The sequence below is a fragment of the Dipteris shenzhenensis genome, chromosome 28, assembly GCF_047967505.1.
Source record: "Dipteris shenzhenensis isolate YYH24624 ecotype China chromosome 28, Dip_SZ_1.0, whole genome shotgun sequence".
Lineage (NCBI taxonomy): Eukaryota > Viridiplantae > Streptophyta > Polypodiopsida > Gleicheniales > Dipteridaceae > Dipteris > Dipteris shenzhenensis.
The window spans coordinates 10,201,670-10,223,693 of record NC_141623.1 but is presented as its reverse complement, the minus strand read 5'-3'; the positions used below and the strand labels follow the sequence as shown (position 1 = coordinate 10,223,693).

The following is a 22,024-nucleotide window of genomic DNA, read 5'->3' as shown; positions in this document are numbered from 1 at the left end:
CGTAATCATCATCCTTCATCAAGCTGCTTCAGTTCCGCTGGCTATGGCGGTAAAAAAGCTCTGCTGCCAGGCTGCCTCCCTTTCTTTGATCATAAAGCTTTTCTGTGAGTCCTTCCGACGTTCTACCTAACTACCTGGCCTCATTCCCTTCGCTGTTGCGGCATCAGACGATCAGATGATGTGATGAAGATTGATCGGTGTCCTTTTACTTTTGCCTTTGCTTGCTTGCATTACAGTCTACATTTCACTGTCTATGGCGATGGATGAATGGCGAGCCTTCACGTATCAGCTGCCTTTTGCTTCCCTGACAATCTTGTCTTCATCTCCATTCGATCGCTATCGAGTTTCTGTTTTCTGTATCTCCTAATCTCCAACTTCCTGCGATTGCATTCATCTTCCCTGTTCTTGCTGTGATTTCTTCCCTTTCCTGCCGTGCATGTTACCCCTACCAGCTCCACCCCTTGCCTTCTAGCCTCCCCCGCACTTTTCCTATCGTCCTAGTTCTTGCTTATCTCCTTCAATCAGCTCGCGTATCTAAAACCTCACAGCATCCGCGATTCCGCATTGCCACCTAACGTTTTTGTTTAGTACCAGTGCCGTTATTTGGCCTCCAGCTCCGGTAACGAATCACGATTCCTAACTCCATCCACTAAATTGCCGGAAATAGATTCTTTGTACTCGCCCGTGCAATCCCTTTATTCGATGGGAGCACATTCCGCCGTTGATGTATCATGCCCGCAGAACAGTATACTATTGCCTGAAATGGATTGGCATGACCCAGAGAAGAGCAACTGCGGAGGGAGTCGAAGCATGATCGATCAACGCTTGGCTTAGTCAGGTGAGCAGAGACGGTCTCATTCTTTCATTTCAAAGTAAAACAACTGTATTTTAATCTGAATAGCTTGTGTTTTCAGGCTTCAGATTAGTGCGCGGCTTTTCTGTACGAATTGTCATGGGGAAGCTTCTTCGCGCTGTTTGTGTTTGAAAACGCTTTGTAATCCGGTTTCGTCGCAATGCTGATTTGTTCACGCGTTTGCGATCAATTTGGTCACGCTCTCTTTCGTTAGGCGGAGCCATCGCCTCCGTCTCAGAACGTAAAAATATTTCCGGTACATAGGATGGCCGTGGAGTTTAAGCGCAAAGTAGCGCATCGACAGAAAATTACAAAGGGCCTTAAAAAAAAGCCAACGTACGATCGCACAATAGCGCTCGAACGGTACGTTACACGCAAGACTTCGGCGACGCTGAACAGCGAACGTAGCAAGGAAGACTGCCTCGAAAGACTGCCTCGAAGTCGATGTGCTCTTCCAGCGATCGATTAGCGGAGCAGAGGGAGACGGAGACGAATGTAGGAGGTACAAGATCATGCAAACTGAAGTGACGGATCAAAACAGTACCTAGATTTCTTGCGCTGTGACCTGTACTCTGCAGTTACCAAGAAAAGCGCACAATCAAGACGCTGGAGGTGATGGAAATCTTCCATTCAAGCTCGCTAGTTGCCAAATCTGCTTAAGTGATGCAACGTTGATGTCAAATCGTCTTCTTGCATCGCCAAGAATGCGCAGATTGTCTTACCGAGGTCGACAATCTGAGCTATACGCGAGGTGATTGAAAGAACGTTAGGAAGCCTTACACGTCTCTGGCAATCGGAATTTCGGAAGTTCGGATTATCTGTTGTCCCTGCCTTTCGTACGCCCATTATCGAGCGAGTCAAATCAACTCGAGTAGTAACATAATTCGAACCCGCAATAGGCTCCACAGATTTGCTTGCGCCTGTGGTGTAGGCATTTCTGTCGTTAAATTTCCGACATGGATTTTCTTTCAGCTGCATTCGATCAAGAATTTCCGTCGAAACTTCAATTCAGACAACGTTGCCTTTACGCTTTCGCGGTTAGTGTGCCCGATTTGTACAACCGTGTTCTTCAAGTCATTCGATTTATGTGGGTTGAATGCGCAATGCAGTAGACGGACATTCAGAACCGCGAGGCAACATGGAGCGCAGAGGTTGGCCTTGGAAGAAGAAGGTCACCGAGAAGATCGCTTCTGCTGCTAACGAATTCAAACAGAGCAAGGAGCAACTGGTAATCTACTGGCTTTTCCCACGTTCACGCAGTTTGCTTTCGCCGGAGGCGTTCTCGGACAGGTTCTAGTGCCAAAGTTCGATCTTCTCCTCACCGCGCTATACTTGTGGCAGGATCGACGGATTGAATTCAACGACCGATCGTCTAATGGGATGACTCCGCTACAGCAAGCGGAGGCGAGGGTGAAGATCCTGAACGAGCAGCTTGCTGCGAAGGACGAACTCGTCCAACAGCATGCGAAGGTTGCCGAAGAGGCGGTCACAGGTTATTCCGAAGCTTTTTTTACCTTCTGCAGAACTTGTGCATTGAGCGTTCATAATGAATATAAAGCTGCATCTGTTGGGCTTATTGCAATGGTGCATTTAGCATTCATGGTGAATCTAAAGCTCCAGCTCGCGCTTTCAGGTTGGGAGAAGGCTGAATCAGAGGCTGCAAGCATGAGACAACAATTGGACGCAGAGATTCAGAAGAAACTTGCGCTGGAGGATCGGGTGTCGCATCTGGACGGGGCGTTGAAGGAGTGCATGAGGCAGCTGAGGCATGTACGTGAAGAGCAGGAGCAGAAAATCCATGAGACTCTGTTGAGGAAGACAAGAGAGTGGGAGAGAGTTCGAGAGGAGCTGGAGGCAAAGATGGGGGAGATGGCAAATGAGCTGATGGAGGCAGGAGCAGAGAAAGCTGCCATGAACAAGTCTTTGCAGGAGCGAGCAAGAAGCCTCAAAGAGGCCAATGAGGGTAGAAGCAGAGTTGAGGAGGAGGTCAAGGTGCTGCAGGTGAGGGTTGAACTGGCAGAGAAGGAGCAGGCAAAGTGGAAGTATGAGGTCCATGTGCTTAGCAAGGAGCTGGAGATCCGGAACGAGGAGCTCGAGTTCAACAAGAAGTCAGCTGAAGCTGCCAGCAAGCAGCATTTGGAGAATGTGAAGAAGGTTGCCAAGCTCGAGAGCGAATGCCAACGCCTCCGCCTTCTGGTTCGAAAGAAGCTTCCCGGGCCTGCTGCTCTGGCTCAAATGAGAATGGAAGTGGAGGCCCTCGGAACCGTGCCTTCCTTTGAGAGAGGCAGACGCATGTCTCCGTCTCGTAGAAGCCCCCATCCCAGCTTCCACAGCCATCCTCCACCATCTGAGTTTCCCAAAGAGTTTTCGGATCGTCTCTATTCCATGGAAGAAGAGAATAGATCTTTGAAAGATGCTCTCATCAAGAGGAACAGTGAGCTTCAGTCTGCAAGATTTGTGTATGCTCAGACTGCTAACAAGCTCTCTGCTATGGAAGAGCAACTGGAAAATCTGGCACGCACTCATGGATTGCCTAAGCCAAGTCTCTCTGCCCTCGAGGGACATGTGGCATCAGCACATGTCAATGAATCTAGTCAAGAGCCTAGTATTGCTTCCGTATCCGAGGATGGGGGTGCCGAGGATGAGAGCAACTACGCGGAGTCATGGACAACTGCCTCAATTGCAGGATTAGCCCAGCTCAGGAAGGAGAAAGGAGGTTCAGGTGCTGAAACAACGGCTGACTTTCCTAGCTTTGACCTGATGGATGATTTTGCTGAGATGGAGAAGCTAGCATCAATGCCTCCTGACAGTGACTCCAAGGTTTCTGGAGAAGATTCTGTGAAGGAGGAAGTGCTGGTCAGAAGAATGGGTCAGGACCGAGATGTGAATCATCTGGAGGTCTCACATGATTCAGATGTAGCACTTCGTATAAAAGATCAAGAGCTTAAATCCCTGAACCGAACATGCAATGAATTCAGGACTAAGCTTACCCGTACCGAGGATGAATTGAATGCAGTAAGACTTGAAAAAATGGCAGCGAAAGCAGCTCTACTGAGCACGGAGAAAGGTTTGGTAACGATCCTTCAAACTGGAACAGATTCTGCAAATCTGAGTGATGTCCTAGGAGAGGTTAGAGCAGTCTTAAATGAGATAAAAGAATCGAAGTCAAGACACCTATCAGACTCTGCTTCGTACAGATCATGTCTTGAAACAGAGTCTCCAGAAGTGAGGGATACAAGAGTCTGGTCGCCTAGCTGTCACTCCAGCTGTCAATCGGAAGAGAGCACTTTCAGGCAGGACGGCATAGTAGATAAAGTTACCAGCGTAGGCCCAGAGCTAGCTACTGCTATGCATAAGGTGGTTTGCCTTGTTGAAGGTCTAAGCCAACTAGACTGCAATGAAGGATATTCTGAAAGTGATTCAGCGCGAGACAACAGTGATTCTTTAGGGCATGATGTTGCAAAGCAACGGAGGAGTTTGGAGTTTGACTCTTGCATTCAGAGCCTCATAACACTCTGCAATGGCCTTCTACACGGCCAAGTTGATGTACTTGACTTCCTGGCTGAAATGGCATCTGCCTTGGATTGGTTGGTAAGTCACGTAATTTCTTTGCCAAATAAGTTGTCAGAAACAAACATCACACGAAGGTCCCTTGATTTGGATAAAGGATTGATGACTAAGAGTGACTGTGACACTGGGGGTAGGATATCCAGCCCACTGTGCAAGTCAATTTCCTTGAACAATGCTAGCATGGCAGAAACTGTTCCCTGTGCTGTTGAGGTGGCAAAACACCATGAAGAGGCTCAAAGGGATGTGTCTGAGAAAGGTGTTGCAAAAAATATGAAGGACAAAATCCATGGCATTGAAAGACAACTTATACAGGTGAAATTGGCAAAAGAGGAAGCTGAAAACAAGGTACAGATAATAACAGAAGAACTTGAACTCTTGAGGTCGCAGCTACAAGACTCAAAACTCAAAGCAATGGAGTTACAATCCAATCTTACCGCAGCTTTGGACAGCAAAGAGGCCCTCATGAAAGATGTGGCAGACCTTGTTTCATCAAAAAAATCACTTGAATCTCAGCTTCACAACGCCAGAGATGGAATAAAGAGACTCGAGGAACAGGCTGTAACTCTCGAAGTGCAACTCCAAGATGAGACACAATGTCGCAAGGATATTGAAGCAATGTTCCAGGAGCTTCAGGAGCAGCAATTAAGGCCTACAATGTAAGTAGTCAATTCCTTCTCAAAGTTAAGCGTCCATACCGTTTTAAATTATCCAATAGTTTGTGCAAGGATAATGCAACGACTCAACGATAACCTTGGAAACAAAGTTAATACTTAATCTGATACAAATCAAATGTTGTGGAGGTTGGGAAAGTATTTACTGGTTTTCTATTTTTCTTCAGGGAAAGGAGGCATGCTACCCTGAAAAGTGATGAACAAGGCATATCTGAGGTGTCTGCAGATGCAGCAGCAGCAAAGCAAAAAAAGGCATGTTCAATCAAAAGCCTTCCTTGTATTTAAAAGCTAGTGCAGGGATAAGTATTATTGAAATAGCATATGACTCTCAAACAATGCAAGCAAAGACTAGCTTATTACATTGTGGCTAGTTAACAAGCTGCCTTCCATTTCACTGTGTAGATGCTGTCGTTTCCTCTCTCCCTGGTCTTGTTAGCAGTGTGAGGGGTCTTTAATATCCAGTCTTTTTTTCAAAGGGACATCCTTATTGTGTGTAAATGCTCAACCATTTTGAAAGAATTTCAGACAGCATAATAGTTTTCAATATTTTCATTGAAAATCGTGATGGTACTGGTACTTCTTTACCTCTGTGTCCATTGCCTTGGAAATTCTTATTGATGCAGAAGCCCAGTTTTCCTTGGCAACTGCTATCAATGCAATTTAAAGGTCATCGACCAGGCCTTGGTCCCTCTTCAAGGGGAGGGTTTAGATTAGCAATATGTTCTGCATGTGGGCTGTTTTGGCCCACTCTTGTGCAGCTCTTAACTTTGAACGGGCCCCCCGCTGAGGCTGTTTTGACCCCCTTGTGTGTCCTGCTTGAACATGCTCTAAGGAATGACATGGCTTGAGAGAAATCAATTTGATTTAGGACTTCAATCCTATTGTGGGGGTTTGTGTGTAGGTGTCTGTGAGAGAGAGAGAGAGAGAGAGAGAGAGAGAGAGAGAGAGAGAGATGTATGACATGATCGTAATAAGGTCCGCTTGAGACCCTACAGGAGCTCATTACATCAATCTAATATAATTTCAAGAAATTCCTAAGTGGTTAGTATGTGCTTGCCCAGCCGGTCTGCCATGTCCAGAATTCTACTGCGGTGTCCCAAGATTTACTTTCAGATATGCACCCAGTTGCTTGGCTGGTTGACTCATGATGACTTTTAAGCTGAAGGCATTGCTGCTGTAGTTTTCTCTGTACTTTTCCCTGATATGCATATATGCTCTACAATGGAGGAGTTTGTTGGACAGATTTTACAAATTTTGCCTCTCTTGAAATTTGAGAAAAGAAAAAAAAGGGAGAAAGAAAGAGTTTATCAACATCTACGAAAGACTTGAAGGGTCTATGAGACTGAAATAAACCAGATACAATGAAAGCTATGGGATGGGGCCACTAAAAACAGACAAAAGGCTGGTGTCTGAGATGAGAAAATAGATACATTGCGCTATCACTGCGAGAGAGAGAACCCAAATGCAAAAGACAACGATGGGAAGTCCTTTGCATCGGCCAACCAAATCAACTATCCGGACCTGTGTATGTTGTCAATGGGACCAACTTCACTGGTGGCCTGAGGATAGACATGATCAGCTAGTGGCTCTCAATCTTGTGAGGGCTGGCATCATCGATGAAGAAGTCAATGATGGATTGCTGCTGATGCTGAGAGAGAGAGAGAGAGAGAGAGAGAGAGAGAGAAAGAGAGAGAGGATGTCCCTTGGTAATGTTAATGTCCTTCGGAGACGCAATATGATCTATGAGACATAAAAGTAATGCAAATAGTAAAAAATTATAAGTTGCACCTCTAGTGATAGCTGTCAACAACACATATAATTGGGGTTTGTATTATCCATGGTCAAACTTGCAGTTTGTTCTAGTTGTCCTGATTGCAGAGACATGCACTACTGACGACAAGCTGTTGACCACGCGGATTTGGTAGAAGCAATATGAAGCGTAAGCATTTTCTCATCCTTTTATATCTGATAGTATTTTTAGAAGTCTCTATTTAAGTGATCTATGTTTTGAAGACACTTAAAAGGCAAGCACATAGGTTTTAATACTGTAATTGAAAATTTTGATGTAAGCTGGTCTTCCTAGAACACTAGGATTTTTCCATCTGTCAGTGGAAGATCATCCTCAATGTATCTTACCCCACCGCATCATTCCAGTCATTCCTTTGGTAATTATGATTGGGATTCTGGGCCACATCGGAAATAATTATTACTGAAAATATCATGTTCCCAAGGCTTCCTTCTTTTGGAGTCCATTGGCCACACTTCCATGGTTGTTTACAAAGGGAGCCTTTAAAAGTTTTTGACTGGTTTACCTTACCACAGAGAGCAAGACAGGCTGTTAATGGAGTAATTCAGAACTAATTTCATTTCAAAATGCACAACAGCCACATGCTGATTGATTTCAAACCAACAGAAGATCACCTGAGCCAGTCAAAGAAAGCAATCTCTCTTTAGATTGAATCTTTGGCATTCCTTAGTCAGAAAGTTAATTTGCTGTTGTTGGCTGAGGTGTTCTGAAAGTATTGAGATTTGTGTGCTGAATTCAAGGCAAAAAATGCTTCTTGTGGTAGTGCCCATTAGTGTGCCTTGATGGTTTATTCCATTTTAGACCTCTGCTGGATACTAGTTATATAGTCTTTTTTTAAGAATTAGGTTTTGACGCTTAGCTTAACCTTCTGTGAGTTGCAAGATAGCATTGCTCCTTCATTGTGAATGCATCTTTGTTGGCTTATATATTAGATTATACTGACTGTGTTTTCCTTTGGGCTGTAAACAGGAGCAAGAGATTGCTGCAGCTGCTGAAAAGCTTGCGGAATGCCAGCAAACTATTCTTGTTTTAGGAAAACAACTGAAGGCTCTTGGGGTGCCCAATGAAGGAGAACGAGCTTCTGATGGTTTTGCAGAAGTGGTCCATTCTCAACACAGATTCCACAGCTTAAGTGACCAGTTGCAAAGTGTGAGTGAAACTAGTGGGTCATTGTACCCGAGAGTTAGAGACGGTCCAAGCACAAGTCCCATTGGATTCCGACAGCCTATGGGTCAGGGAGGACAGAGACTAGAACATGAGAAAGAGCAAATAGAATCTGGACATGTGACACAGAGGGGGCAGAACGCTAGTAGACACGGAGGGTTTTCGCATGGTCAAATGCTATCGCCTGAGATGTACAGAACCAATGGGCTGGTATCTCCTGATTACTATGAAACCCCAAGACCTACAGCATCTTCTTCAAGAGACGTCTTAAGTTCTCCAGCAAGGTCTTCACCCAGGTTTTTAAGCCTTAGAAGTATAGGTCGGGACCTGAAATCTGATTCGTCATCTGAAAAGCATCCAAGTGCCTTTAGCAGGTTCTTCTCGAGAAATAAAACTACACGTTGATCGAAAGTTGGTTTGGAAATCCTTCTGTCAATAGTGCAAGACTGTGTTCGCATATGACAAACGACATAAGAGGGACAGACAATGCCCTGTCTCTCAACCTCATGCACAGTTCTCCACGATTGAAGTTATTCTGTTCGATATATGATACATAGAAAAGATGCTGAGAAGACATGACTACAAGAATAAAAGGTATTTTTACCTACTTCATATTAAAAATCTGGTATAAGAAATGATATCACAAATCGGGCACATGAAATTATATCAGAAAGCGGCATACTTGGTATAGTTTGATCCTAGGGAAGGTGAACCGATAAGGACTCAATTACAAGACACCTTTTGAGCTGAATTTTTTCATGCAGACGAGGGTAGAATGCTTCTCTTGTATGAAAAACTTGTGATTATTACGGATGTCTAAGAAAGACCTTAATTATTCAAGCATATATGTCAGCAACACTTTCTGGCGAATGAGAATAAGGGGAAGCTACTGAGGACAACATAATTTCAGGTGTTCATAGTGGACCCTGTTGCCTACTACAGGGTTAGCAAGAGATAAGGTGAGACAACTTGCAATCCGTCGGTGGTAAGGGAAACTGTAAGATGATGCGATGCAACGCCGTCTTTTCAGTGATTAATTAATCTATCGATACCCTTTTGCAAAGCTGTTGAGGCTGCTTGACAATTCTTTAAGACTGCCTTTTCCTGTCTATCGTGAGTTCTGTGGATAACGTTTCAGGGAAATTTTGCGTGTATGAAGAGTCCTTTAGCTTAGCCAGGGGTAAACAAACCTTTATCGATCGTATAAATTTTAAGTGATCCCACTTTTAAGATGGTTGTGCCGCATCTTGTTTACTCGTGTCTTAAGAGCCCACGGCAAAAATTTTAGTATTACCCTCTAATGAATTGAGTGCACATCCCATTGTGATTATACAAAAGAAAGGACAAGCAATACTTAGTGCCAAGTTCCTTAGAGAATGTAAGGAAGAAGTTATATACAACCTTTTCTTTGGGAAAAGAGTTCTTTATTAGCACTGGCTCTCCTAGAGATAGTGTTTAAGGATTGAGTTGAGTCGGAGTTTTGTGATAATTCTAAGTTTTTAAAGAATTTTTATTAAGAAATTTTAAAATTCTTAACCTCTACTTTTAGATACTTGTTGGCTTTTCAGCTTTTAGCTTGTGTGTGCTTTTTACCTTCCTTCAACATGGCTATAAATCAATTCAGAGGCTCCACATTGCCTTAGCTTCCTCCAGCTACAAGTCTTCAAGTCACTTCAAGCTTTCTGGTTGCTCATCTAAGTCTTGCGTGTCCATTAGTGAGCAAGGCGCTAAAGTTGATTCGCCTGTTAATTGTTGAAGCCATTGCTTGAAAAAAAAAAAGCTATTCGGAAAGCCGTTTGTTAGAAAAGTAAGTCCACCTTAAAAAAAAAAACAGTTTTTCTGTTGAAAGGACTTTATGCTAGCCAAACTAGCTTTATGCCTGTCGGTGAAGAGATTGTTGTCTACTGGATCTGTTAAAAAAAAAAAAGCCAAAAAACCCTCCCAGAAAGTTGACATCAAAACTTTGTAGGAGTCATTTGTAAAACCTTCAAGAAAAAATAATGTCGATTTATCTTTGAGTTTTAAATTATAGCCTTGAAAAAAAAAAAGCAATATTTGCAATCCACGAGAGGGCATGCAAATAACTATAGAACCTTGGCAAATCCCTCAAAGTGTTTCTTTTTTTAATTTTTCTTACTAAACAATGGATAGGGTCTAAAGATTCATAAAACCCACAAGTTGGAGCCAAGTGCTTTCATGCATACATGCACCCATGGTTATATTGCCAAAATTGAAAAATACAAAATATAAGAGAAAAGTCATCCTTCTCAATAGAGGTAGACATAATACGAAGTTTCTAGATATCAGATCCGAAATAGTGCGTAGATTCATGTGTTTCCTTTCAAAATATGTGATCATTTTGCATAGCTCAACAACCATAGTATTTCTTGTATATACCATCGCATTCCTATACTTCCAAATCTGCTCAATGATAATAGCCTTGACCAATTGTCACAGATCATACAGTGCATTATTTAGTCTTGCCTTATCACCAAGGATGGTCATCTTTTAACTTGGCTAGATTAAAATATAGAGCTCAACTACTCACACACCTTCCATTACATGCCTTTCACTGCTACACATTACCGGTCGTAAGAGTAGCTGCAAGGGGGGGTTCCATGTGGTGTTGCCCTTTCAATACAACCTCACAAATAAGGAATAGAGATATAGAGAAGATATTATTATATATTCCCAGGTGGTCTTGTTTAGTCTTTCTAGCTTTAAGCTATGTACTATTTTGCCAAGGTGCAGACATCGCATTAAGATGGCTATGGAGCAAAAATAGAGGGCAACATGGATCACATACCACATGCTTCCACTATACTTGAAGGTATAAGGTTCACTCTTCAATGAAAGAATTGAATGAATGTTCAACTTGTGCATGCCCTTTCCACTCACATCTAGCAAGTGAGTTCAAAGAGAGCTAGCACATCCATCACTCAATGATGGGTGCCAAATTGCACTGTCCTTCTTGAGTACCATGTGCTACCCCTCCCCCCCCCCTCTCTCTCTCTCTCTCACACACACACACACACACACACACAAACACACTTATTTATATAGAGTGAAATCCATGTAACTTTATATTAGAAGAAGATTGTCTCGAAAGGAGAGATCAACCAATATAAATTTAGAAAATCTCAGTATAAGATAAGTAGACATCATAGCCTATTTGCTAATTGACAAGCAATGATAGAGTGGTTGCTTGAGTGACATGCAAAAATAAAAGAACATGGAAGAGGTGGGCTCATGAAAGAGTTATTGATTCCTGTCTTTCCATATGCTGTTGATTCTTGTCTTTCCATATGATTTAGAGTGCCCAATATCTGACCCATGCAAAGAACAAGTCAAACTTGGGTCATTGCAGGTGAATCCCAAAGAGCCAAAAAAGCTTTCTAAATGTAACAGAAGGAAAGCATGCATGAAGATGCTGCTGAATCAACATAAAGAAACCCTGAGTAACGAGACAAGTCTAGAAAAGATGAAGTCAAGATTCCTTGGGGGCCAAGCATTTGTGGCATAATGCATGAGCAACGTGTCGATAAGCCAAGAGTGTGCCAAAAGGAATGACACCAAGTAGCACTCGCCATTCAAAAACATGTTGTCGAAGTGGCAGTTTGTAGGACCAGATTTGATGCAACCTTTTATGCCACCATTTGATATTATGATTGAAAGACCGGAGTCGATTAGCATGTTGCAAAATCCAAGGAGAAAATAGCCGAATTCTGTATAAACCAACCACCACTGAAATATCAGCCAAGCATAAAGGCTGCAAAGGAGAACCCTAGTGATGCAAAGACCAATCAGTAAGCCGAGATCTGTGAGCTCCAATCTGGGAATTGGTAAGAAAGAAGAAACCATCTGAGAGAGGGCATGCCAAAGAGGCTTGTAATGCATTCCCAATCCATTACTTTCTAGCTCCCAATCGAAAAGGCAATAAAGTACCATCATCCCGAAGGACATCACCAACAATCGAAATACCTTTAAAAGAGAAGAAATAAGAACACCTAGGTTCTTGTAGAGCAAGTGGCGGATCAAATGCTTTCCACCAGTGCAAGTTCTCAGCACTTAGAGAATTGCCTTGCAAAGAATCACACCCGGTCCATTTAAGATGAGATAAATCTCTTTCTAGGCTAAGAGCGTATGAGAAACAAAAGGACAACCTTTAATCTTGCCATCAATGTGTCCTGGAATAAAATCCCATGAAATGGGATGCCAGTGCCCAAAAGTGGGAGTAGACAAGTGCCAAAGCAAATGAGAAATCATGGCGGCCCAAGGCTGATTACCTTCCTAAAAATGTAGCATCATTTTACCCTTGTGTGCAAGAAGATGGATATGAATATTTAGTATGTTCAATCCACCATGCATTTTAGGGGAGCATAAATGCTCCATAGAGAGTAGTCTTTTACGGCCTTGCTTTGAGCACCAGAAAGTCTCCATAATGGTGGACATGAAATCAGCTTTCTTTTGAAACATCATCAAGGGCAAGAAGAACTGAATATAAGCCGCCAAAATGGATTTGCACAATTCAAAGACGAACATGAAGAGGCCAAGTGGATAATTTCCAATACTCTAGTTTCTTTCTGAGTTTTAAAAGCACCCAATCTATTTGTTATCTACTACGAGTGATATTCCATCCCAAAGGGTATCCAAGATGACGAACAAGCTGATTGGGTGGAACAATCTCTCTTGGCCACAAGGAACTATGCCAATCCTTGGCATGCAAAGGTAGAAGCTTACACTTTTGAAAGTTCACCTACAAGCCAATAGGTAGTCCATATAAAGATAAGGACTTCATAAGTTGAGCAAGATCCTATTTTGTGTTCTTAAGAATAAAGAAAGAATCATCAGCATAGGCTTGCCTAAGCATGGGGTTCCTGCATGAATGTTGAGACCATGCAAAGCATCTGAGTCAACAAGGTGATCAATATAATAGAGCATTGGATGAGTAGCGATTGCATAAAGCAAGGCACTAAGAGGACATCCCTGTCTCACTGAACGATACAAAGTCCATTGATAAGAGAGATCCCTCAATAAGATGCATGCCGCGATGCATGTGGCTTTGCTATCACGATAGAGCCAATAAATAATATTCTGCATTCGATGCCCAAATCCACGAGCTTGCATAGTCTGGGAAACGGAATCTGACTGCATTGTATCAAAAGCTTTGGCAATGTCCACTTGGAGCAAAAGGACATCCTACTGAGTATACTTGACATATTCAATGCCAATATAAGCATTAGCAATATTATTAGTGATGTGTCGGCGAAGAATAAAACCATATTGATTAGGATGCAAGCCATCATGCAGATAGCCTTTTATTCTATCAACCACTATTTTGGCAATGATCTTATAGATGACCGGCATGAGTGTAATAGGCCTCCAATCAACAAATGAATCACAAAGATGCTCCTTAGGAATTAACTTAGCCAACCCTTTCTTCAAGGCATCTAGCATTTGTTGATTTTGCCATGTAGCATTAATCATATACAACAAAGTATGCTTCAGAGCATCCCAATATGCTAGAAAAAACTCTACCGTAAGCCCATCCCAAGTTCCAACCCAGAGACTTCCATTTTCCACAGGATTTCAAAGCATCCATAAGCTCCCTTTTAGTAAAAGCTGCCTCAAGTTACATAGCTTCATCAGAATCAATAATGGGAGCAACATGCTGTAACAATTGACGTTTGGCGCAAAGGGCCCGTTGCAAAGAGGGGAATGGATTCCCAAATCGATGAGAAAAATGATCAACACATGCCTGAGCAAGTTGTGCCCATGAGGAGGTCCAAACACCATCAGATGTGAAGATGTGAGAAATATTTTGAGCTTGATTTTTAGAATGCAAAATTTTGAAGGATTATTTGGAGGAACAACCTTTGTTCAAAAGAGCCTTCTGCCGGGCCCGGGTTTCCCATTTGGCAATTTTCCAGTGATCATTCTTCTGTAACAAATACTTAGCATGACATAGACAATGAAGCTCAGGTTGAGACAAAACCCTGAGATGGCTGAGTTCAGTCAATTGTTGATACTTGGCTTTAGCATCTGCAACTTTTGTTCTCAAGCCATGCAAATAGGATTTCCCATAGTCATGAATAACAGATTGCATACGAGAAGCGAAACATTCCAAGCATAGTCAAGACCAATTTGACATTGCTCATAAAGTGGTGCAATGGCACGAACAACCATTTTCATGTATTCATCATGCACCAAGTAACTATTATTGACTATCAGAAATCTTTTTTTTGGCAATCTGTCATGCGGCATCACATGAAAAGAAAGTCTCAACCACAATGGAGCATGGTTAGAACCACCCATATTTGGCTAGTGAGGGCATCATTTTGATGTGCATTTATCATGTACCAACGGTCATGCCTAGCCTTGTATGCTGATAAAGCATTATTCTAAAAAGTATAGCCTGGAAGCAATGGTTTCAACTCCAGTCAAATATCCACAAGATTAAGATGAGCAATCAGTTGAGACCACTTTTGCTGTTCCAAGGCCAATATGTGATGATTGCCATCTCTCTCTCACCTCCTCACCACCACACACACCACACCTACCCCCCCCCCCACAAACACAAAATAATTTTGATTAGTAAATGTACCTCACAGACATAGACACTTATATCCTATGAAATCTCCCCTTTACACTCTCTTTTTAACCACCCCACACACCAAGTCCACTAACTGTCCCATACGTCTAATCCTTTCTCAACCCATGCACTCATTTGCTCCTTACTCCACTTGTGACTTAAACTTTTTTAATTATCTAAGAATCCATATGGTTGTCTATATTCCTAAGTAAAGCGATAACAAGCTGGGAAAATAGGCATTACTTGTCTACCTAAACGTAACTATGATGTTCTAACACCTAGTTTGTTTGGATGGTGGAGGTAAGTGGACCCTGACCTCTAAACCTGGAATGCTTGAGGATTTGACATTTTTGTTCAATATTATGTTTGTCAAACTCAATTTTATTTTTGGTCGAAATTTTTGCAAACTCTAGTTGTTGCATTTTTCAACTTGGATGTCTCAAACATTTTTTCCATATATGTTTTTCTTTTTTTACTTTTTATCCAATTGATGGAATTAATTGTATGATGGGACTTTTTAATCCACACACACACACATACTATTCTTATTTTCTCTTTTATCCTTGCAAATTACTTTTGTTTCCTTTATAAATCCTTTGACAACCCTTTTTAAACTATCTCTCCCCTCTCCCTCCCTTAATAATTTCCCCCCAGCTCTCTCTACCCTTCTTCCTCCTCTTTTACCCAATTTCCATTAAAACCATCTCTCTCCAAACTTATCCCCTCCCTTTTCCCCTACTCTAGCTCATTACATTCCCCCTAATTAGTTCTTAACTTTTCATAGTTTTCTCCTAATTTCTCATAATCCTAATTTGTCCTTTTCACTCCCTAGCGTAACCACACTCCTCTAAATTTTCTAAAATTTTCCTTAATTTCCCTAATTTCTTTTCCCTCAAACTCCCTTATTTTCCCCTTTATTTGTCTCTAATTTTCTCGGTATTTTTTTCTCAATCTCCCTTATTTTTCCTAATCTCTCTCTCTCTCTCTCTCTCTCTCTCTCTCTCTCGTCTCTTCATTTCTCTCCCAAAAACCCCTGTTTCTCTTTCCCCAAAACCCCCCTTTTTTACCTATTCATCCCCTCTACTAAGTATTAATTCTAATCTTTCCTAATTTTCCCTAAAATTTCTTAAGTCTCTTTCTAACCCCCCCCCCTTTCTCCTTTATTATTATTTGGTACGGTCCCCTATTTTCTTTCCTAAGTTTTCCTTTTTCATATCATCCTCTAATTATTTCCTAACTGTTCCTATCCCTCTCCTATTTTCTTCCTCATTTCATAAAAACACCTAATTTTCCCTCATTTCTTCCCTTTCCCCCTTTCTTTTTCACTAAAATTTCCATTGATCCTTCCTACTTTTTTGTTTATTTCCTTCCCATCCGTTTCTCTAATTTCTCCTAATTGTTGCTAAATTTTTCCTAATTTCTCCTAAAATTTTCTCCAAAATTTCCTAAAATTTCTAATTTTTTGCTAATTTTCTCTTCCTAATTTCCTAACTTTGCCTTTTTCCCTAGTTCTTCTCCCTAAACAAAAACCCCTCGACTATGTATTCTCCTCGACTCGCTAGTTTCTTCAACCCTCGACTTCTCTAACTACCTCACTCCCCTCACCTATTCAAGCCTCTCCCTCCCACCTCCTTCTCCCACTTGCTCCTACTCCTTGACAACCCCCCTGGCTGTCCCATTGCCTTGGCTGTCACGATGTTCAGCGGGTCTCCAAGCACTCTGTCCCTAGCTGTGCAAACTTCACTTCCCCCATGGTGCCCCGTCCATGTGCTCTTTATGGGTCTTTGACCGTCTGGCTCTAGACCTTGGTGCTGCGACGCCAACCCGTTGCTCCTCGCTGTCCCGCCCGTGTCTTCTGGACTTTTGGACCACATCCGCATGTACGCTGCGACCTATGCTTCGTGCGGAATACTCCACATGCTCCTTAACCATTCCTCCCCCCCCCCCCTTAATTCTTTAATCCCCCCTCCCAAACAACTCCCCCTCTTTCTATCTTCTCTCTACATCTTTTCACCCTCCCCTTCTCTAAAAATTTGTTTATACTTCTTTTAAAATTTAGCCCTCTCTTACTATATCTTTTCTTTTCCTTTTTTTTTAATATCTTCCCCCCCCCTTTTATTCTTTAACCCCGCCCCCTCCCCCTCTCTCTATCTTCTCTCTACATCTTTTCACCCTCCCCTCCTCTTAAAATTTGTTTATACTTCTTTTAAAATTTACCCCCCTCTTACTATATCTTTTCTCTTCATTTCTTTTTAGTATTAATTCTAATCTTTCCTAATTTTCCCTAAAATTTCTTAAGTCTCTTTCTAACCCCCCCCCCCCTTTCTCCTTTATTATTATTTGGTACGGTCCCCTATTTTCTTTCCTAAGTTTTCCTTTTTCATATCATCCTCTAATTATTTCCTAACTGTTCCTATCCCTCTCCTATTTTCTTCCTCATTTCATAAAAACACCTAATTTTCCCTCATTTCTTCCCTTTCCCCCTTTCTTTTTCACTAAAATTTCCATTGATCCTTCCTACTTTTTTGTTTATTTCCTTCCCATCCGTTTCTCTAATTTCTCCTAATTGTTGCTAAATTTTTCCTAATTTCTCCTAAAATTTTCTCCAAAATTTCCTAAAATTTCTAATTTTTTGCTAATTTTCTCTTCCTAATTTCCTAACTTTGCCTTTTTCCCTAGTTCTTCTCCCTAAACAAAAACCCCTCGACTATGTATTCTCCTCGACTCGCTAGTTTCTTCAACCCTCGACTTCTCTAACTACCTCACTCCCCTCACCTATTTAAGCCTCTCCCTCCCACCTCCTTCTCCCACTTGCTCCTACTCCTTGACAACCCCCCTGGCTGTCCCATTGCCTTGGCTGTCACGATGTTCAGCGGGTCTCCAAGCACTCTGTCCCTAGCTATGCAAACTTCACTTCCCCCATGGTGCCCCGTCCATGTGCTCTTTATGGGTCTTTGACCGTCTGGCTCTAGACCTTGGTGCTGCGACGCCAACCCGTTGCTCCTCGCTGTCCCGCCTGTGTCTTCTGGACTTTTGGACCACATCCGCATGTACGCTGCGACCTATGCTTCGTGCGGAATACTCCACATGCTCCTTAACCATTCCTCCCCCCCCCCCCTTAATTCTTTAATCCCCCCTCCCAAACAACTCCCCCTCTTTCTATCTTCTCTCTACATCTTTTCACCCTCCCCTTCTCTAAAAATTTGTTTATACTTCTTTTAAAATTTAGCCCTCTCTTACTATATCTTTTCTTTTCCTTTTTTTTAAATATCTTCCCCCCCCCTTTTATTCTTTAACCCCCCCCCCCTCCCCCTCTCTCTATCTTCTCTCTACATCTTTTCACCCTCCCCTCCTCTTAAAATTTGTTTATACTTCTTTTAAACTTTACCCCCCTCTTACTATATCTTTTCTCTTCATTTCTTTTTATATCTCCCCCTCCCCCCCCCCTTTCTTTTTCTCAAAGATCTCTCTCTCTCTCTCTCTCTCTCTCTCGCATCTCTTCCCCTTTATTCTATCAACCTTTCCCTTGTCTAAATTATTATCACTAATAAAAACCCAATTCCTCACTCTTCCTATGCCCCTTCACTTCTCCCTCTGTTCATCATCTCACACAAGCAAAAATCCCCCTTGCTTAGTTTGTCTCTTTACCTTCCCCTCCCCATTAAAATGTATCACCCTCCCCCACTTTGATTCTTTAATTGTTAGTTCCCAAGATATTGTTTTAAAACTCTCCTATATATTTCTCCCAGCTAACCCTTCTATTTATTACTTTATTTTTCATTCAGGTTTTTCCCCTCTACCCAAGATCCTTTCTTTCTTCCTTAATTTCCCCCCCTTATCCCCCCCTTTTTTTCCCCTACTTGTCTATAATTCCCTTACAATAGATTACCCTCCTAAATTAACCCTTTTTCACACTACGTTTTGTTACGTCGAGCATGTTAAGTATATGGCAAAGCTTCTATTTTATTGTGACCTCGATAACAAGGGAGGGGTGTCTATGACACCTATCTTCCCAACCAAAGTTGAGTTAGTTCTTATCATGCTTGCTTGTTGGATGGTGACAGGTAGGCAGATTCCCCTCTTCAATAAAAATGATGCTGCCAATGACTTATCAAAGCTCAACTCACATTTCATTTTTTCTTAAAAAAATGTTCACCCTCTAGTGATGCTACTTCATTCCTAGTAGATTTTCTATTTATTTTAAAGTTTGTCAATAAAACATTTCTCATCCCTACTCTAAATTGTCTTCTCTTCACTATGGAAAGGGGTATTGTAATGTCTTCTACACACACACACACACACACACACACTTATATATTCCTAGCCGGTGTTGTTTAGCCTTTCTAGCCTCAAGGTATGTACTATTACCCTAAAGAGCAGACAGACTGCCACTTGCATTAAAATGCTATGGAGCAAAAGAGACGACAACATAGATCACATACCACCTGATTCCACGATACCTGAAGGTATAAGGTTCACTCTTCAATGAATGTTCATATTGTGCGTGCCCTTTCCAATTAGATCCGGCAAGTGAGTTTAAAGAGAGCTAGCACATCCTTCCCTCAATGAGGGGTGCCAAATCACACCACCCTCTTCAGTGCCATGTGCTCTCTCTCTCTCTCTCTCGCGCGCACGCGCACACGCACACGCGTACGTGCACATGCGACTGCACACACAAAATGAACAAATATAAATTAATATCATTTATACAACAAGAGTGCATGCATGCACAAAAGCAATGGCTTTGGCTTATGAGACGCTATCAATTAAGGCTCTATCAAAAATAAATTTAAGGATAATTTCTGCATCCATGTAGTTGAAAAAATGCAAGTTTACTTCAAAGCAGATAGCCTCTACTTAACCTTGAGACACCCGCTTATTGTCATTGATAGCTCTCTATATTTCAAAGTTCCTTTTTTGTCATGGAGCACATAACTACAATCTTAAATTGAAACTTGGATCCTACCATTTAATGAAAATATCATAAAGAGAAAAAAAGAAAAAGTAAAAAAATATAAACATGAGACATGACACAGGGTCCATCAAGACCCAGATCCTCCCTGCAAATGTTAGGGGTAGAGTTGAAGCCCAATAAATACATGAATAAGAATATGCTCACAAGAGCTCATAACTCAGCCTTGGTTGCAACCTAAACAATATTGTGTCATGGACTACAACCATTTGAAATATCATCCTTCGATCTTGTATCCCATGTGGCATCTCTACTACTGATTTTGAATCTTATTTGCATCGAGAACATGCATCAAAAGAGAGAAATGTTGTAAGAATTCACGCTGAAGCAACATCGATAATATTAGAGTCTAATAGTATACTAAGTACTTTATTGTATCGAATAAACAATCACTGGCGATGTGTTGATAATGCAAGACAACGTCAATTGAGCGCTAGTTTTCAACACTAGGTGCGAGATTCGGGCCTGTAGTTGCTATGAGAATTACAACTTCATCATCAAATTGAGTTGTCATTTACTGTGATGTCCTTCTAGAAGCCGTGCATAGCTTAGTAAAGAGAACAAAAAATAACTAAAACAATGAAGGTTTTATAAATGATATCTCCTGAACTAGTAGTTTTATGCAAAGTGTTGATGGCAACTTTTCCTTTTTTTTGCTTTATTTGACTATTTTTTTACTTTTACAGTCTCATTAAACAGTCTCATTAAACAACGATCTTTTCACCAATAGGCATAAAGCCTGTTAGACATGCATAAATCCAATTTGGCAGCAGGCATAAAGTCCATTAGGCAGGCATGAAGCCCGCTTGGTAGGCATAAAGCCCATTTGGCTGACATAAAGCCCTTTCAATAGTCAAACATCAAATTTCAGTCGAACTGGCTTTTTTGGCAAATTACTTTTTTTAAAAAGGCGAACCGGATTTTTTGGCAAATAGCTTTTTGGATTGCAATTTTTTTTATTTTTTCTAAGCAACGGCTTCAGTCACATACTCGTCCTCAACTTTTGCATTCTACAAGGCACAGTCATCTTCAGGATCTGTTATTGGTACATAGGAAACCGGTACATGTCATCACTTAGGAGTATTCAAAAGTGCACTTAACCGTACATATACAGTGATAGTTAAATCTCATGTGTTATCTAAGGAAACCCTTTCAAAAAAGCTTGTCGTGCTCTCCATGTTAATAAAACTCATGAGAGAAGTGCAAACAATTAGAGATTAATGTACCTGATTAGATCGTGCGGTAGATGGTAGTATCCACTCACAAGGATGAACGTGCCCTACAAGCACCTATGACATCCAGTTGAAAACTTGTGTCTACATCTTTGTGCATCAAGCGTGCACCTAAATTTACTGCTCTTGTTGCCATTTGAGTGGTGTGGCACGAGAGAGAGAGAGAGAGAGAGAGAGAGAGAGAGAGAGAGAGAGGGAGAGAGAGAGAGAGAGAGAGAGGAGGAGGAGAGAAAGGAGGGCACTGCTTTGCCCATGCGGCTCATATCACGCATCACCATATCTTGCACTGCCACATGTCACATAGCTACCTTCAATGACTCATAGTCGCCAGTGCTTTTCATCACAGCCTCATGCCACACCATGTGGCTCAATTTCTCCACCCTCTGTCATGTGGTATCAAGTCACCTTGGAAACTCCCTGGTTCTGATGGCCCGTGCCATGTTTTACTAGCAGTCCCCTTATATCTACTGACCCCTCTGCCCGGTAGCCACTGACAAATGTCATGCTTGGTTGATGCAACCCCGCCACCTCGCCCCATAGTGTGCCACGTCTTGTCCTTGCTCACACACTCTGCATACGTGAGCCCTGCTCCTCTCGCACCGCCGCTGTGCGATGTGGCACTTTGGTGAGTCTATCTCACTGCTGTGTGACAGCTTGTCTCCTCCTCCACCTCTCACCACGGTAGTCTATCTCCTCCTCCACCTCTCGCCATGGCAGTCTGTCTCCTCCATCTCTTGCCATGTGGCGTTTTAGTGTTCTCTTCTCTCCTCTATCATTCAAAGTCCTTCTTCTCTTCTTGAACCTCCCTCGTCCTCTCTCGAACCTCTAGAATTCCTCCCCAAACCTCCAAATCCCTGCCACATGGTAGGTTTGGGATTAGTCTTCGTAAAGAATAGTAAGAAGCTTAATAAAGACCAAGAAAGACTTGTATGGTTTTCTTGTTAGGCATTGTCATTGGTTGTCAACGTCTGAAGAGTTTAGGGTCTCTTTTTTGGTAGTGATTGTCATTGGTTGTCCATAGTATAAAGAGTTTGGGTCTTGGAATCACCTTTCAGCTTGACATCAATGTTTGAAATTTGAGCTCTTGATCGTCAAGATTTTTGATGTGTTGGATGTGGTTTATCCATAAGTTCCTTGGTTTTTCCTTCTAGATGTACATGTGG

General features: G+C 41.9%; 1 protein-coding gene across 5 annotated transcripts; it reads left to right on the top strand.

Moving 5' to 3' along the window:
* The first annotated feature begins 463 nt into the window (after positions 1-463).
* On the top strand, positions 464-9,129 carry LOC147883152 (filament-like plant protein 4). 5 transcript variants are annotated; one of them, XM_087399570.1, is made up of 6 exons: positions 464-838; positions 1,966-2,081; positions 2,195-2,345; positions 2,487-5,079; positions 5,262-5,346; positions 7,871-9,129. In XM_087399570.1, exons 2-6 carry the CDS (start codon positions 1,992-1,994, stop codon positions 8,468-8,470), a joined length of 3,519 nt encoding a protein of 1,172 aa, XP_087255696.1. In that variant the 5' UTR covers positions 464-838; positions 1,966-1,991; the 3' UTR covers positions 8,471-9,129. The 5 variants fall into 5 exon arrangements, with proteins under 5 accessions (XP_087255696.1, XP_087255695.1, XP_087255697.1 ...); XM_087399569.1 differs by having other exon boundaries at positions 1,963-2,081; XM_087399571.1 differs by lacking the exon at positions 464-838 and adding an exon at positions 1,335-1,465.
* The last annotated feature ends 12,895 nt before the right edge of the window (positions 9,130-22,024 follow it).

What these genes read in the sequence shown, in the direction of transcription:
- LOC147883152 (XM_087399570.1), top strand. Translation starts at nt 1,992, where the DNA reads ATGGAGCGCAGAGGTTGGCCTTGGAAGAAGAAGGTCACCGAGAAGATC. An exon ending in AACAGAGCAAGGAGCAACTG is followed by an intron (nt 2,082 to 2,194) that starts GTAATCTACTGG and finishes TACTTGTGGCAG; the next exon opens with GATCGACGGATTGAATTCAA. An exon ending in CAGCAGCAAAGCAAAAAAAG is followed by an intron (nt 5,347 to 7,870) that starts GCATGTTCAATC and finishes GGCTGTAAACAG; the next exon opens with GAGCAAGAGATTGCTGCAGC.